At 39.2% G+C, this 18,927-nt stretch overlaps 1 protein-coding gene across 13 annotated transcripts in view; it reads right to left on the bottom strand.

Annotated features, from left to right (window-relative positions):
* RYR2 (ryanodine receptor 2) overlaps positions 1-18,545 on the bottom strand; it is a 406,035-nt gene extending 387,490 nt beyond the window's left edge. For 7 of the 13 annotated variants that reach the window (XR_011808125.1, XM_072035588.1, XM_072035591.1 and 4 more), the window contains exons 1-2: positions 18,262-18,544; positions 8,326-8,382 (exon numbers count right to left, since the gene is read on the bottom strand). Coding sequence is in view for 12 of the 13 variants with exons in the window: in XM_072035588.1 (XP_071891689.1) it covers positions 8,326-8,382; positions 18,262-18,309 (105 nt within the window). In the remaining variant the exon portion in view is untranslated. Of the gene's footprint in view, positions 1-8,325; positions 8,383-18,261 lie in introns of all 13 variants that reach the window. The other 6 variants (XM_027453781.3, XM_072035589.1, XM_072035593.1 and 3 more) reach the window with 2 other exon arrangements.
* Between the last annotated feature and the right edge of the window lie 382 nt (positions 18,546-18,927).

Here is an 18,927-nt window from a genome sequence, read left to right as displayed (position 1 = left end):
CTCAGAATATTTCATCCAGAATTTCCTACAGTAATAATTACACATTGAAACCCAGAACGGTAGTCCAGCTAAGTACAGTAACTTAGAATTTCACTTCTAGAGTACAAAATAACAGTTTAATTTATACTAGTATTAAACACTCTTCCTTTTCATCATAAAAGCTTTCTTGACTAAGGTTGTCAAGTATTGTAAGTATTTCAAATTAACCAGGCATCCACCATTTAGAACTTCTGATTCTGTAACTCCAATGTTTTTTCCAACCATGTTGTTATTAACAGTATTATACATTCTGTACAGACATTTTTTCACAAATTCTTGGTAAACACCATCCAGTAATTAGCAAATAAAGTCACCTTTTTTTGTCCAGTCTTCTGGCTACCAGGCCTTGAATCTGTGCACTGACATGCAGTATCCTCCCACGTAACATCCATAATACACATCCTCATCTTCAACGGAACAGCTAAGTCTCTACATCCTAAATCATCACAAGTCCAGAGTAGCACAGAATGGACCCTAAGAGATCCTGTGTCCCTGGACACACTACTTCATTTCCCTGTCCCTTCATCTCTTCTCAGCGTTTCTCCATCTCGTGTATTTGGAGTCTATGTGCTTTCAGGCAGGAACGCGCTGTGCATTTGTACAGCGGCATAGCAGGGCCCTTGCCTCAGCTGAGCCCTCTGGACACTGCGTAATGCAAACAATCAATAATAATAATAGATTTTGTCCCTTGGTTCCTCTTGTATTCAACAGCTGTGATCTCTCTTCTGATAACCAAATGCATATTTTAATACCTCAAGTGTTGTTTCAGAACCAATAACATCTACACTGCCCCTCTCCTAACACCTAGAACATCCTACACAGTTCTGCATGACACGGTAATTAGATCTTTCTTCAAAACCTATCTCCAAATTCATTCCCTTTGTGTGGTCTTCCTCTGCTAATCTAAGGTAACTTAATGCAATTTCAAACTCATAGATTAAGGAATTAAGAAGCAAACATAAAAGTTTCAGAATTAAAATATCGATGTGACATGGAAAAACACATATTTTATGTGTATGTATTGATTTCACTCTTACCATATTACAGTGTGACAAGAAGCACCAGTTTCTAGGCAGGTTGGATCCTTCACTGCAGTTTGGGACATCCAATAGTGGTTTAAGTTATTTCAATATACTAGTACTAGCATTAAACACAGGAATATGCTCAGAAAGATATCCATGTACTTTTACCTGGACTCATAAACATGCACAGAAGCAGCTAAGAGTCCAACAAGAGCAGAGCTCTTTTGGTGAGACAAGCACCAAACCAAGTATCTTCTGCCAGCACCAGTCATCACCAGGCTCTGTGCATCAGTCACTTAAATACTGCAGCACCTATTGCTGGATGGAAAATACAAGTCTTCATCATGTAGCCATCCCTAACTGGACTTTTTAAGAGCTCCCCTTAGCTCTTAAGGGGAAAGTGAAAAAATCAAAGAAAAATTGTGCCATTTTGTGTACAGAAACTATAATTCAAGCAAAGCAAAGCAAAGTAAAATTTGTGTTAAGCCATAAGATTATGGGGCAAGGTTTGTGTTAATATGTGTTAAATGATGACTTTATGTGGTAAGATTTGGTAGCAGGGGCTGCAGGGGTGACCTCTGTGAAAAGAGCCCAGCAGCTGCCCCATGCTGGCTAATAGCCAGCTACACACAGCTCCAAAAGGGGCCAGCTGCTGACCAAAGCTGAGCCAGTGAGCAACAGTGGTTGTCCTCTGGGACAGCGGACTTAAGGAAGAAAAAAAAAAAAAGATGCTGTGCAACAGCAGCTGGGAGAGTGAGGAGTGAGAACCAGCCCTGCAGACCCCCAAGGTAGGTGCAGCAGGAGGTGCTCCAGGCACAGAGCAGCAGTTCCCCTGTGGCTCATGGAGAGGCCCCTGGTGGAGCAGGCTGTCCCCCTGCAGCCCATGGGTCCCACATGGAGCACATCTCCCCACTGCAACCCGTGGAGGAGCCGCCGGTGGAGCAGGTGGCTGTGGCCTGGAGGAGGCTGCAGCCCATGGAGAGCCCCCACAGGAGCAGACCCCGGGCTGGAGCTGCAGCCCATGGAGAGGAGCCCACGCAGCAGCAGGGGGCCTGGGGGAAGCTGCCACCCATGGGGGACCCGTGCTGGTGCAGTTTGCTCCTGATGGATGGACGCCATGGTATGGACCCACATGGGAACAGTTCTTGAAGAGCTGCTGCCTATGGGCAGCCCAGGCAGAATCAGTTCGGGCAGGATAGCATGAGGGAGGGACCCCATGTGGAGATGGGGCAGATAATGACCATGAAGGAGTTGGGGAGACAAAGCATTAGGGACTGACCGCAGCCCTCATTCCCCTGCACCGTTTGGGTGGAGGAGGTAAAGGAGGGTGAATGGGGGAAAGGCAGTTTTAGTTTGCCTTCAGTTTCCTACTCTTCTAGTCTGCTAGTCATAGGCAGTAAATCATATTAATCTCCCTACGATGAGTCTGTTTTGCCTGTGACAATAACTGATGAGTGATCTCCCTGTCCTTATCTCAACTCTAGAGCCCTTTCTCCCCCTCTTAATTTGAGGAGAGGGACTGAGAACATGGTTGTGGTCGAGTTCAGTTGCCCACCAGGGTAGAACTGCCACACACAGGTTATCTACACTAGCATGTCATATCACTACCACTCAGTTGCTATCACCAAGGCAGCACCACATAAAAAAAGATTAAAACATCTGAAGATACATTTTTAGACTGCTGAAGAGGCTGCTTTGTATTCAACATACAGAAAGCTAGAAATGTTCTTCAGACAGCTTTTCCATGCATCCTTTATAGGATGTATTTCTATGCAACTATGTAAACACTCTAGACATTCCTTCTCAAAAAGCTCTTCAGCATTTCTTTCTCCCAAATCAAAGCTGACTTGAACGTTACAAGCTTTATATCTTGTTTACAAAAATGCTCAGAAATTCATCTCAAGAGATGACCATCAAATCAATTGTGCTTTCTAAACATCCTGATAGCAATTAGAGATTTTACATTTAATTCCATTTAAAGAAATTTTCATAAACTACTTTTTCCTCACATTGAACTCTCCTCTGAAGTGATATATATAGCAGCTACTAGGCACCATTCTTAAAATTCTATTTCTTTAAATTTAAAGCAGGGTAATACAGCTCTACATTCTTTACAGCAAATGAGCACATACAGAAGAGATAAAGAAAAGAGAAATATTGATGAAAAGGTAGCCTTTAACATTAGAGTTGCCAAATAAGTTTGAAGGTAGTTTTCTAATGAGAAAGAAATGTTTCTATTTGCATATCATGTTGTTTCTGGAAAGTAGCATAGGTCAAAAAGGGTTAGATGGCATTTCTGTAAGACCCACCTCCATTTTAAGATCTTTTCTAAATTAAAAATCTTGCCTGGCCCCAATAAGACTATTATTAGAGCACTTTCCAAAAGAAAAAGGAAGTCGTTTTCAAAAGATCCTTAAGTCCTTCAGCAACAAGAAGCTTGAATCCTTAATACTTGATCCACAGTTGATCTTTACAATCTCCCCGTAGCAAAACACAGTGATACTTACTTTTTCCACTGTTGTCTGGACCTCACTGTCATGCAAGCCTTCCCATCAGATTTGAAGGAAAAGATAAACCATTTTCCGTCAAGGCTCCTAACAAGATCCACACACATCCACATGTAATCTGTTAATGAATGGTTGTTTTTTTTCTGACCTTTTTATCATGTGCTGGATCCTATTGATTTCTTGAATACTGGAAAATATGTTCTTTAAAAAAAAAAAAAATCTATATTCAAGTGAAATAGCTAGGAACGGATGTAAAAAGTTTCTTCTGTTCTACAGTTCTCTTCAAGGGGGAAAGAAATATATATACATGTATGTGTAAAATATTTATAAAATCTATGCTATATATATAATTAATATACATAATTATATATATATAATTTCACATATATATATATATGTATATAATGTAAGCACACATTTTTCATTCTTGATCTTACAAGGGTCAAGATTATAAAATTGCATGATTCATCTTCTTTGGATAGCCTGATTGACAACAACAAAACCACGTCAGCTGAGCTGTGTGGCTAATGCACTGAAAGGTACAAGAGCAATGCGGCAGAATTTCTAATGCCTCAAGTCTGAAAAGGAAGAAAAACATAGTTCATGAAAACCTTTCAGGAGGCTCAGCAGGTTGATAGTTCCCTTAAGCAACTTTAGTAACGTGCTTAAAAAAAAATTATATATATATATATATATATATATAAATAAAATATAACAACAACAAACTTAAACACTTCCCCATAGGAAGTCTTCTCTTTAAAACAATCCCAGAGAGAAGGATTCCCCACTGAAAGCTGTACCACAGTTCCATACACATTATGTTGATTAATCAAGTGGGAAAAATACTGATATCAGCTAATCTTTAATCAAACTCTTTGTGTTCCCTGGATCATCTCTGAATCTTGTAAGAGCAGTTTCTTTCAACCTCTGGTCAGTTCATGAGCATCACATTGTGATACTTCAACTACAATGACACCTTCAATTGACATATCCTTGCCCTTAAACAGGACTAAATTTCTGACGATCATGATGGATTTTGTGCACATTTTCAGCTACAAAGACTTTCTCTATGCAATTACTAACATTCTATAGCCTGAGGCTTATCATGATTCACTGGATTTTGTATTCTGTTTGCCTCTACTACTTGCTAAATACTTTTTGAATGTACAGCATGTAAAAAATATTTACTCTTACCACAAATGACTGAATCTGAAAATAAAATATGCAAACATTATCTACAAGAGCTAAGAGTTATCCTAGCTATATGGGATATTAAAACACTAAGTAACAGAAGTTGCACAACCAAAACCTAGTGAACATTGTGGACTGACCACACTTCCTCATTTGAATTCTCGTTTACATCCAGTGAAAAAGCTAATCCTTGGCCACCAGTAGGTGTGAACTCCAAAGTTGCTGGTACCACTGAAGTAAACAGTTCAAGTTTCCAGCTGAACCAGCCAAAAAATCGACAGTTACTGTGAGAGAACTGCCCTCCATACACCAGAGGGTTTCATGGTAGTAACACAAACCATTCCAGATCATCCTTCTCTTGTACTAGCATCTAATATCTTAGCAGCAAGGAAGAGCCAACAGAGAAGGAATTTATTCTGGGAGTCAGTACCAAATCTGCATAGCCTGATTCTGATCTCTCTGTTTTGTATCTTGCAAGTTTGGAAGTAGTGATGAAAGTCTCTTTCACAACATCGTTTCCCTTACCTCATAAGGAGTGGAAGGAATAGGTGTTCTGGGCTACCTTCCAGATCAGAAGCATCCATGTCTATCCAAATTATTTTTGTTCTCTGACCCAAACACTGACATGGCTTTCAACAATATGTCTCCAGTCTTACAAAATGTATTTATGATTTTACTATGTTCTGCCACCTTACTGAGAAACGTTAATTACAGAATAGAGGTTGCTTTCCACCCTGAGGAGAGGGGAGGAAAAAAAAAAAAAAAAAAAAAAAACACTTTCATAGGACAAAGAGAAACTACTGCTACTGCTTTCATGGAAAAAAAAAATGGTTCTCTGCAAAAAGAAAAACAAGTCACAAGAATCTTATGTAACTGTTATGTAACATATAAAAGTGATGTCCATCTCTCCTGTATTAAAAATTTCAAAAGAATTCTTTATCCATAGCCATGGAAAAAAGTGTGATAAAGCATTTAATTTATTAATCATAAAACTACAGTGAGTGTAAGATTATTACAATAATCTAAGTTCTTTAGGATATAAACATTTTTAATATAAGAACATATTCTATGTAACAGAACACTGAATCCAAATTAAAAAATACATTAACCTTGACTTCAGCATGAGTTGCACAAAGGACAAAACAATGCACACCAGTAAATCAGTTTTAAAAGAGGACAAGCGGCTATTTATAACATTTTTCCCAACATGTCCTCTTCTGAACATAGAACTACCATCATACAGGGAGGGCAGTTTTTGAAAGAGTTTACAAATTGAAAGTTGGGTTAGATTCCAGATATGGGTTAGTTTAGACAAAAATATATAGAGATGTATAGATACACAAATCCCTAAAAGGTCTAGAACAAACACAAACACAAATCAGCAACAAGATACATAGAAGTGAGATGCAAACAATGTGTGCTTTCAAGCAATCAATATCTATTGTTTACTTATTTTTATTCTGATTCACATTAATTTCAATGATTAAAGAAAAAAGAAGTTAGTTACACAACATTTTACATTAACGTAATCATGGGAACATGTCATATACATCATTTGAAACAGTTCATTTCCGATAACAAAGAAGCCTCTGGACAACTGGAAAACCACATATAGAATACAAAATATGCAAGGGTGCACAGAAAGTTTGGTCCCATTTATGGAAAATTCAATAAATATAGTGAATTTTCAGCTTATTTCAGCAGGAAGTAACCTGGAAAATGAATATTATCAGATAATGCCATGCAAATCATGTGTAGCCAAGAATTGGTTGAAGACCTTTCCATTAAAGCCTGTCAATTTTACTGTAAGCCAAGAGTCAAAGAGACAGACTACACCAAGCAGAAAAACAGGAGTAGAAGCAAAAAGACCTGCTACTGTTATACCTATATGTTTTTTACTGTACATTCTGAGTACAAAGTATGCTATTCTGATCAGATCAGGGGGAGAAAAAAAAAAAAAAAAGAGGCAGACATTTCACCATTAACATGCTCTTTTCAATGAGCCTGAAAGTGTACCTAATTTTTGCAATTTCACCATTGCCATAGTTAACACAGTCGTCTGAAAGAGCAACACTGCACAGTGAGAGCTCAGTTCCAGGAAGTGCTAATCTAATATCCCTAAAATTGGCTTTAATTAGGCTTACAGACAACAAATAAATCACAGGAGATCCCAAGATCTCTCAGAAACTCTTTGTGACAAAATAGTTGCTTACCTTGAAGTATAACTGAAACTTTCTTTATTAACTAAACAAAAGCAACTGTACTTGCTTAAAAGTAAAAGCTTCAAGACAAGTCAGGTCTCCAATCTTACAATACAGACCAGGAAAAAAAAAAAAAAAAAAGTTGGTTTTTTTTTTTTTTTGTTTTGCTTTAATTTTTAAAAAGTGAGAAGAAAAAAAGATACAAAGAAAGATAGGGGACTGGAAGAGTAAAAGGAATAAGAAAAGTAAGTATTTTGTACATATCAAGTACCTAAAAAACAGTACTCCCTCACAGTATGCATGACATCCTGAGTAATTTAAACAGTATACATAACCTCAAACCCAAATTAGAGCTGACTTGGAATTCCATGGAAGACATAAAAATTATGTTGGACACAGTAAAAGTGCACTGCTAACACAAATTAAGGATACTACTCCGCAAGAGCAATATTTCATTCATTAATGAAGAATTAATGAAGACTTCAGGAGATTTACAGAATAAGAACAATCTAGCTTTCTTCTCAGATAGCAACATGACAGATTATCACCTTTGTTGCATTGGACAAGCAGGTACATCTCCATGGCAAAGTTGGAATGGTTTACCAGCATTTAGATGTAAACACTTTGAAGCACAATTAGTGAAGCATACACATTTTAAAGCTAATTGTGTGAAAAGAAGGTCACACATTTTTGGGGCATAAACGAGATAAACATTAACTGTGCTTAAAATTGCAGACAAAGAGCATACAAGATGATAGGTGCTCAAGTCTAGAGGAAGAGGCTTGACATTATCACCAGCGAGAGCAGAACCAGACTTAAAAGAAACATATAGCCATATAGACCCCCCTGAAGTCCTGGGCAAGCAAATTGGTTCATAAAATGTTTAATGATACAGAGTAGATTATTTTGCTAAACATCTGACTAAAATCAATTAATTTCCATTACAATTGCAACAGAACTTAAGCAACAGGTAATACAGCCATGTTTATATTGGAAGCAGTCTTTGTAATGCAGCACTTGGTTTTAAGCTTATGGTACAAATACATTTTTTGGCCAGAAGTATTTTCTTCTGCACTTTTACTAATGAAATAGCCTTTAACAACCTGATATACCAACCTGCCTGTTTTATGCATTTCTTTCACTTAAACATTTTATTATTCCTTCAGCAGGGAAAATGAGATCCAGCTAGAAATTTTGAAAGGAATATCAGGATTTTCTTCATCTGATTACTGTATTTAAAGTGAGCAACATAGCTACAAACCCATTTCACTCACAGAACTGTTCATTTCTCTGCACCTCCCAATAAAACAAATTACTAGGCTATAACTACTAATAGCAAGCCATAACTTTTGAATAAGAACTTACTACAACAAAGCGCGCTTCCCAAGTTCTAGATGTGGTTCCAATTGTCAAACTGTAATTCTGTAACAGACATAAATCATCATAAAAAAAAGAAATCTCACTCACTGATATGAAATCACATAGATACATAAAGAATTTTGTTAGCGTTAACACTCCCACAGTTCAATACCCAAATGAACTCATTCTTTCATTGAATGCGTGTTTCAACCCATGTTAGTTAATTCTGCTAGTAAACCAAAAAGTGAAGCAAGGCTTTCCTATGTAAACAGAAATGCAGGTGCCATGCATGGAAACAAATCTCTCCCATCAAGTTCTGAAGCCTGAGCATTTCTCACACACCATATTAGTAGGATTACTTTACAGGATTAGAGCTTTAGGAAAAGTGATACAGCATCTCTCCACTAACCCTTTCCTCGGAGTCAACAGAATACACCCCTGTGCACAAGGCCAGAGTAAATGATTCCTTAAGCCAGGATTTCTAGAGAGCAGCAACTTACCAAGTCTGAGGGGTATCCCCTGAAACAAATTGGTTTGGAAGGGAAGAATAGTCACTGATGCTCGTTAAAAAAAAAAAAAAAAAAAAAAAAATGCAGAACAGAGCACAGAATAAAAATACAGGTAAAACAGAAAATATATAATTCTGCTTCACTAACAGATCTAAAGAAGTAAGTAAGGAAAGAAAAAATTTAGAGACTGCAGCTGCAATTGCAGCAGACACATAAGTTATAAACTAAAATTCAGCTAGAAATCTCAGAATAAAAAAGAAGAGCTATACATTATCAATAAAATATATTGATTTTAGCTCTAAAATATACTGATTTTAGCTCTAAAAAGAGGTAAACATTCTCAATAAAATATACCAACATTGCAGCCTGACATATCTTTAATCCACATTCATCTACTGATTATCAGTATATTATGACTGCTGGGGGCAACAGGGGGAGGAGGAGGGGAACAGAACTAGATCTTCAAGGCCCCTTCCAACCTAAACCATTCTATGATTCAAACAGGTATGACAATTCCTAAATTAAAGTAAACATCTCCATTCTCAGCTGGCTGCAGTCAATAAGGAGGTGTAAGTTCTTCAGTACTTAAAACTGCAGCTATACAGTGCTTTTTGTGTATTTTTAGCTGCATTTCTCCTAGAAAAAAAAAAAGTATATTTCTCTTCATCTTTAAGAACACAAAAATCTTACAAATTCTTACAACATAATTCTTATTTTTCAACTTCATTATCAAAAAAAAAAAAAAAACTTTAACCTAAACTCAGAGTTAAAATTTCTAGGCATAAACATCTGTTTTATTCTGGAGAAAAGCCAGGCACCAAGGTATACCTCTCAAGAGGATGACAAAACTCAGAATGAGATTTGACACCCTTCCCTCACACATCCCTCCTTTTCTCATCAAATGCTGTACAGCTAAAATTAAGGATTTTTGAGCTGAAGGACTCCAAAAGCATCAGATGTTATCAATACATCAATACAATGATGTGGAGAAACAGATTACTCAAGTTCTCATCATAACCACTCTCCTACTTGGTAAACTTGATGTGACATTTTTAATATAGTTATTGTCCTGTTCTGTAAGAGGGGAAAAAAAAAAAAAAATAAGGAAAGACTTTGTCCTTGCCATTTGTCATATCAAGACAACAAGAAAAAATTAATTAAAAAAGAAACAAATTCCAAGTTTAAGAGCCACCTTCAGGAAAACATCCTTCTACCGGTTTGAACGTTTAAATTAATAACTAAAGACAGTAGCAAGTTCTGCCACAGACTTGGGTTGAAGTGTGTCAAACTGTATCAGGAAGAGCAATCAAACCCAATACCAGAAGACAGAGAGGTCTCATCAGCTACGATAATAAAAAGGAAAAAATGAGAGAGATCAAACAAAAAATGCTGGACTCAGAGGTTGAAAGTTACTAGAAAAGCAACTGCAAATTAACCAGTGTGTAGCTTACTGAGTATAGTACTCTCTTGTGAGACACTGCTAATGCAATTCTGATGTGGACTTGGAGGCATAACACCACACATAATATCTTCGAACTATCAAAAATACAAGAGCATTTCCTCCATAGGATTGCAGGAAACTTCTATATCAAAACGAAATCTACATCATGTTTCTACAAGAATCTTTGTCAGCTCAAAATGGAGTTGTGTTTTTTTTTGTTGTTGTTGTTTTTGTTGTTTTATTTTAAAGCAATGCTGAGAACTAAGCAAAGCTTCCACTAAATCACAATATGTCTCAAATGTGTCTGTTCAAACCTGTAGTTGCATTACATATCATTGGGCCCTGGGAGTAGCAGCATATCTGAAGAACGCTTACCTGACAAGTAACATCAAACATCACTATTATTAGGAAGGGAAAAAAAAAAAAAAAAAAAAAAAAAAAAAGAGAGAGAGAAAGATTTCTTTCCCAAGTGAATACACAACTAGTTAGTGAAGCTCAGGCTTACTAAGAAGTGAGCACAGCATAAAGCTATGCTGCCATAGAAGTAGGTGGGAGCTCCTGCTAGTCTTCGTTAGAAAACTGGGATGATCTTTTCTGTGATGATGTTGCAGGCAGTGGCTGCTCTTAAGTTGTTCTGTTTATTGGCAGTGACAATAAAGAAATATCATTGCTGTTCCCCTGATGGGCACAGAATATTGCAGTAGCTCTGCATTGCTATGGTTGCCTTTAAAAGGCTTCAGCTGTTACCTAAACTAGTCCCTTCGTGCCTTTTCTCATTTACTGAGGTGCATCAGGCATCCCCTTCAAGGGGTCTTCCCTTCCAGAGTGGGGCACAAAGCACAGCAAGACATGGCTTTCAATATCATACACTTGCAAAACGTAGTATAGGTCTTATAATTATTGTGGGATTTTGACAAGAGACAGAGAATTATGCCAGGCTATGCTATTCTTGTTTTGCTATTGGGAGAATTTCCAGGGTATAAACTGCATAAATAATTCAAGTGCTCTGTTCTCACTTCCTTCTGACCACGGTTAAGATTTAAAATGGGTGTTTTCAAGATGCCTGAAAGATGAAATAACAGGTTTCACATTTTCAGCTTTCATTAAGAGAAAATACATTACTCTTAGGTTGTTATTTTACTTGCCACATGCCATGAAAGCATCTTTTAAAGCTTCTTAATCTAAGGAAGCAGTGACAAGATACGACGACTGAAAAATCTGCCCTCTTTTTTTTTTTTTTTGTATAGTTTTCTTCAGAAATACCATGTCCTCTTCCTACTACTTGTGGATAACATTACTTTTACTTCAAGAATTCATGTTATAAATGCAAATGCATACAAACAAAGGAAAAGTTAACCCAAATGAAACAGCTCTTTGTAATGCATATGCATAACTTTGGACAAAAACACCAAAAAGCAGTTAAGGTGTCTGGATTATGTACTTCAATAACAACAGTTTCTATTCACCTACGCTCAATGCTTGGGGAGAAAATTCAAACCAAGTAGCTCAATCAAGCCAGAGCCCAGCTTCTGATAGTCTTATCTCATACATCAGTAAGAAACTCTCTCGAGATGCAGAACTTTCTTGCACTTTTGTTCAAAGATGAAGTCAAAAATGGTATTAATGGGAAAACATTACTCATTTGCCCCTAGTGGTTATTTGTCTTGAGAATTTATTCTTTTGAGGAAGTGTCCCCTTGCAATCAATAGCAAAATTCTTGTTTATGATGTATAAAAGAGAAAGCCCCTGACCAATACAAAACACAGAGAATTCCTGCAATTTTATTTCCACTTTAGAGGGACAGCCATCTCCAGATATTAATAGAGCTTCATTTCCCAGAAATGCTGCACTAGAAGATCCATCCGATAGACAACAATGAAAGTCTCCTAACAACGTTGTAACTAGGAGCAATTCCAATCAGAATACTGAATCTTCCCAGAGTTTTGTGGTTTTCAGAAGCAAACTGACATTTACACAGTAAAAACTATTAGGCACACATTTGTAGTCAGTCTGCCTGCAAACAAAGTCAGGAGATGAAAACCTGGTTCCTCTGAAGTCAATAGTTCTGCCTTTGGTGGGATCCAAGTTTCACTCATGAGACCTCAAACAGCACTTCGTTACCCTATGTGACCGGGGGAACCCTTACAAACATAAGCCATCTTAAGCCATCTTTTTTTAAACAAGTGGTTGTAAAATAAAAAAAAAATATTTGTTCATTTGACTAGTGTATTTATTTTAGACATTCTTATCAGTACCTAATAAATGTGTGGTACATATTTACAACAGCAGGGCTTCATTCTGAGACTTCTCCATAGCATCATGAGTAACTGTTTGATAATAACTAAAGAGATACTCTTTCTGTGCACAGATTAAGAAAAAAATGTTTGGACAATATAGCAAGTACATTGCTGACTTCCTTAATCAACCACAGTTCAAACCACAACAACCACAAAGAAAAATTTAAACTTCTTTCATCATCCTCATAAAATGTGTCCATTTACCAGTTCAAAGGTTATTTATGTACTAGTACCATGATACAAAAAAGGAACAAATTTATGTCACTTACATTTTATCAGGAAAAATAGGAAAGCCCAGCACCTACACACACAGATAGTTTCTAACTTCTCTTTTGCTGTCCACACATAACAAAGTCTACTTTTTGAGCCAATTCAGTAAATTTAATCAACAGTTTAGAAAACAAAACCAAAACTCACTTTTAATACGTAACACCTGTAAGTTTAAAAAAAAAAAATCAGGAGGAAAAGATCTCCATATTTTTAGTTTAATTCATGTACTTCGTGGATGCAGCCCACTTTCATTATTCTCCCACATGGTCACTTGCCTATCTTTTGTCTTGACTCAGAGAAATATTTCAACACACCCTTATCTTTGCACAAGAACTGGTGTACTTTCCTGAATTAGAAGCATCACACGCATTTTCCACACAGCTATATAAAAGGAAAGCCACCTTTAAAATACACCTATAGTAATGTAGCATTAAAATAAAGAAGTCCAAGGCAGATGTAGCTCTTGAAATTGTGCTAAGTCTTTGGTCAGAAGTTAATCCATGTTTATAATGGAATTCTCTCCTTACAATGTATCCACAGCTCAAGTTCCTGTGATAGATTTTCCTTGGGCCTTCATGATGCTAAGCAGCACCATCCATTATAACACTTTCAGGCACTGAAAGGCAGAGGAGTTCTCTATGCATCAAAACACAAGCCAGCTAACTCTAGCAAGAAACTTGTCTCTCTGGTGGACCAGCTGCTTGCTATGGAGCTTCCTCGTGTGTCCCATACAGACAACCTCCAGATGCAGAACACCAGACAAGACAGTACACAGACCAGACAACTGATTTTATCCAGTGATAATCACTCTAAGGGTGGTATAGAATGTTTGTCTAACAAATTAGGAATTAAAACATTGATATGCAAAATATTCACACAATTCCCAAATAAGAAATGGACTAAGTGTCCTAGGTAAAATGCATTCGCTACAGACAGTCTGTCCAGTTCAATGCCAAAACAGAATTTGAGAGTGGATTCAGTATCCATACTGCAGTGCAGTGCCTTAGAGAGGGAAGTACAGACACTGCAATGGCAGCCACACCATCCCTCACATGAGCTGTTAAACAGTGGTCTCTTGTGCCAGTCCCTGGTGAATCTTCAGAAGTCACACACAGACAGTTACAAGGAATAGCTTTCAACATAAACAAAGGCTAGCCAAATTGTCTTTCAATGTTTTTGCCTTCTAAGATCATTCCTAATAGCCAAGGCTGGTTTTGTGCATTTTTCTCAGTGCATATTGGCAGCTGCATTTGTACATTTGATGACTGCAGCTAACAGAATCAAAGGTATTACATATTATGATTTAAAAAAATACTTTAAAGATAAACAGTAACTGAAAAGTACTGTAGAGGAAAACAAATAATTTCTATTCTATTTCACCAAGAGATACACATAGAAACAAATCCTCTCATGTTTCATTTCTTATCATCTTAAAATAATCTCAAGATCTGGTTTGTCCAGCTTCTTTCTTTGTCCTGTAGTTCCATCTTCATTCATGATAGCACCTAAGTATGTGATTGTTAATCATATTTGAAGTGGCAGTCCTTGTTTAAATGCTTTTATAAAGAGGAATATCTGCAACAGAAGTGACTCTGGAATCACAGAATTTCTGTCCTTCAAACACAACTACATTTGAACCACATTCTTCATTTCAGAGCGAAGAAAAATTCTCTGCCACAAACTCCATTCTTTTATCATCTGAAGTACAAAATCCTAGCACTGAGTTAGCAAAATCTTCTGCACAGCAAACCTAAACAACATTTAACTTCATTTAGAAGTACATTTCCAGTGTTGGAAAGTACCCTTCCAACTTCCTCTGACAGTCATAGTCATACTCAGAACAATTAAGTCCACGTACAAGATAATGCAGCACAGAACACACTCACACAAGCAAGAGCCTTTATTAAACAAATAGGGGGGTGGAGCAGGGAGCACAGAACAACATCAGCATTCTAATAAAAAAAAAAAAAAAGGAAAGAAAAAAAAAAAAGAGACAGTGACTTCAAAGAACCTGTGGAAAATGTGCTGCTCACACTGACTGTGCTTCTGATTTCTGACAGGCATGTTAGCCTCCACTGTCTTACAGGACAGTGAGAAAGACCATAACCCCAGACTTACTTCAGTGTGTCTTGATGGTGTCACCTACCATAAACATCTTAAAGAAGACCTGTCTCTGATGCAAGGAACTCCACAGCTCCAGGAAAACAGATGTACTGGCATCAGGAACATCCTGAGATCTAATAGCTGAATTGCAACATCTCATCACTCGTTGGTACGTAATTGCTTCCAAAACTCAGGACATCTTTAACCAGTGTAAGGGATACTCCTAGGCAGTATTTTGTTGAAATACTGCTACTGTTTCAACCCTATCCTCCACAACACCCCTCCACACAAAGGCCTTTATGTGCATACTGAACCACAAAAGTCAGTCCTTGAATGTACACATTATGAAAGGAGCCTATGCATTTAGGCAAATACATTTTCTGTTCTCCCGTGGAGCTCTGAATTATTTTCCCTTTTGATAAATTATATATCCTGAAACAAAAGAAAAGAAGTAAACAAGTCATTTCCCTGTTAACTATAAACAGTTTTTGTTATTCAACATAAAGAATAAACAATGAAAGTTTATTTTGTACACATCTTTCTCCTTTGTAATATTAAATAAATAAATAAATAGATCCTCTACAGGGAGGTGGTGATCCTCCAGACATACAACTAATAAAACCAAAAGCAGGATACTTGCTCCTCTTCACTCCCCTTGCACCTCATGCATGCCTTTAGTGGGAGGTCAGGGGAATGCAAATCCAAGCCTAAAAATGGGTACATGTAACATAAGGGTAAATCCACCTGCCATATTCAGCAAAGTAATGAGGAGACCACTGTCTGTGGAGACGTCTATAATTCACAGGACTATATAAAACCTCCTGGAGAAGAGCTCAATTCCAGTCTGTCTGGGTTTGTCTCGATCAATATAGGAACTGACACCTCCAGAAACCCAGGGCATTAATAGGTTACATTCACTTTTCAGAAGTGACATATCAAACCATTCCCAACTGAAACAGACATTCACCCTAGCAGCAAATTTGTAGGAGGAAATGCATGATGTCACCTTATTAATAATAAAGTAATAATAATAATCATAAGATAAACACCACCAAGAGAAGAGGAATTGTTGGGTGAAACAGGAATGTGTGCAGAGAAAAGAAAAAGACACACACACACAAAAGAAAATTAGCAATCAACATGTAAATTACAAACACAAATGCAGTTTAATAGCTAACTGCAAAGAAAGGCATCTTTTTATTGAAGAAAATTTAATCTCTCTTTAAACATCAAAAAAAAAATACACTGTGCTTAAATTCCAGGGCAAGCTCTAAAGACAGCTACAGTAATTTTGCAACATCAGAAAGAGAACCTGAATTTTCATAAAGTTTATCCAGAACTATCAAAAGACAGAAAATACTGTCTATATGTAGTGGGCCTACAGATGTCATGATTAAGGTATTCAGAGCACAGAAAGCTTTTTCGCTTGCATAAGGTGTTCTTTGAAAAGTTCTATTTTAACTACCAAAGCATTCATGAATCCATCTGTCCCTAATTACTGTTTCAAAAATAAATAACTCAGCAGAGAAACTGCAGCAATTATCAGGTAACAGTTGATTTCGAGTGCTTTCTATCAATGCCATCCAGAAATTTACACATACCTAATAGCTTTACAGAAAGCTAATCCAAACTTTCTAAGGACAGAAGGAAGACTACACAGGTTACATCTTAAAGCAACTGACTTCTCCAAGCAACGTTCATAACTCCAACAAAAGAGAAGTAAAAACTCACTACTTACAAATAACTACACATTTAAGTTTCACTACTTCATGCAAAAAGGTTTTTTATTTTATTATTATTATGATTTTATTTCACTACACAAAATGCCTTCCCCATGCCTCAGTTTACCCTGTTCAAGGTCATTTTTCCACCAGTATGACATCCTAAAAAAACGTCCAGGATGGTCTAAGGCTGTGTTTGCCAGATCTCTGCTTAGCCTGACGCACATTATCAGGAGGGTTGTTTTTACATAATGTGCTGCTGCTGTCAGGTGCTGTGGTGTAACACTCTCTGTCTGTGCAGAGCAGTATTAGCATGCTCCCTGCTTCTCTTTCCCTATTAAGCATTCAGATAACAGCACTTCCATGAGCTACGCTTAACATTCAAACCTGCAGTAAGCCTGCCTGTGATGGTACAAGTCTCCCAGAAATGTTCACCAGCAAAAGGACTAACAATAAAACTCATAAATTGAATGGCACATTTTCCTTCAAAGAAGTATTTTGTTTTGCCTTTAGGTGTTATACAATGCTACAATACAAGTCAAATAATGCTGAGAGGGAAAAAAAAAAAAAAAAAAGTCAACAATTTTCATGCTAGTGTTGCATAACAGCTGTATTCCCTGCCTAACCAGACCTTCCAAGAACTCAAAATATTTTAACAGGAAATTTATTTATTATCTCCCGGTTTCTGATTGAAATAAAGCTAGGACCACCGAGATCCAGGATTCATAATGCTGCCAACAGCAGATGAAGTGTTGCACATACGTTATCTACGTGGTTTGCTTCCCCCTCCTTTCTATGCATTTTCTTACAAGACATATATCATGAACATTTTCTAAGTCAGACTGCACTAAATAAAAAGGAAAATGAGCTGTACCACATGGTCTCAGTGTCTCTATATCACCCTATCAAACATCTCAGCAATTTTTCCAAAAGCTGTGACAGGGCGTGCGTACAGCACCATGCAAATATGCCCATCTACAAAACTTGCTGGGGCTGTGCGTACAAGCGGCACTTGGGAGATGGCCCAGCAGGTAAATAAAAGCGTCGCTAGAAGACAAATAACCTCGAGAAGCGTAAAAAGCGGCAGTCCCGACGTATTAATTAAACTCGGGGAAGAAGTGCTCTAGCGCTTGACGTGCTCGGGACTGAAGAAGACAGGCGTACGGAAGGGATGCCCGCACCAGAGAAGGGGTTAGTCCGTGCTCAGCGAGGAGGGCGCTCCGCAAGTTAGCGGAAACCTTGCTGCGGAGCGGGCTGCGAGGGGAGAGGCCACTCTTTTTTTTTAATATATAAAACCTGTTTTCACACGAGGAGCGCGACCGCAGCCTGAAGCCGGGGACTCCCCGCAGTAGGAGCGGCGGATACCTGCGGGCAGGCGGCGGGGGAGCCCTGCCCGCCCCCCACCACCCCCGGGCCGCCCCCGCACCGCGGCACCGCCGCTCTCCAACCCCACTAACCCCCCCCGCGGGGGGCAGCTCGGAGCCCCCTCACCCGGCAGCATCCCCCCTAACCCCCCCGGGTCCCGGTGCCCTCTCAGGGCAAATCCCGGGCGTCGCCCCCCGGCCCAACGCGGAGGAGGGGGATGCAGGCGCGGCGCTTACAGTTCGCAGGAACTGGATCTCGTCCTCGCCCTCGCCCCCCTCGGCCATGGCTCCCCCGCTCTGTCTTTCTGCCGGGCGGCGGCGGTGGCTGACGGTGAGGAGGAGGAGGAGGCGGCCGAAGGCTGGCCGCCCTACCGGGCTGGGGCAAGTGCGGGGATGGCGGAGGCGGCAGCCCCAGCCCGGCCCCGGCTGCGAGCGGGGTGCGGGTGCCCGCCCGCCTGCAGCAGGTTGGCGAGACTCGGCACGGCTCGGAGCGGCTCGGCCGCCTCAGTGCCAGTGCCTGGCACAGGGGGAGGGGGATGCGATTAACGGCGGGGGGGGGAGGGCGGAGCTCCCGGCCCCCCCGCTGCTGCAGGTGATCCGCAGCCCGCAAACCCGCCGCCCCGCAAACCCGCCGCCCAGCGCCCCTTGCTGGCTGATCCGCGGAGAGGCGGCCCGGGGACGGACGGACGGACGGATGGATAGATGGATGGATGGATGGACGGACGGACGGACGGACAGACGGACGGAAAGATGGATGGGTGGATGGACGGACAGCACGCCCAGCTATATCCCCAGGGGTTCACCTCAGGCATCTGCCACCCAACCCAGCAGCCATTGCATAGCGCAAAGCAAAGGGAAGCAGGGTGGTGGCGGCCATGTGGCACATGCCTCAGTGCCTCACAT

This window comes from Anas platyrhynchos, chromosome 3, assembly GCF_047663525.1.
Source record: "Anas platyrhynchos isolate ZD024472 breed Pekin duck chromosome 3, IASCAAS_PekinDuck_T2T, whole genome shotgun sequence".
Taxonomy (NCBI): domain Eukaryota; kingdom Metazoa; phylum Chordata; class Aves; order Anseriformes; family Anatidae; genus Anas; species Anas platyrhynchos.
The sequence above is the reverse complement of the archived record's forward strand: the minus strand, read 5'-3'. Positions and strand labels throughout refer to the sequence as shown.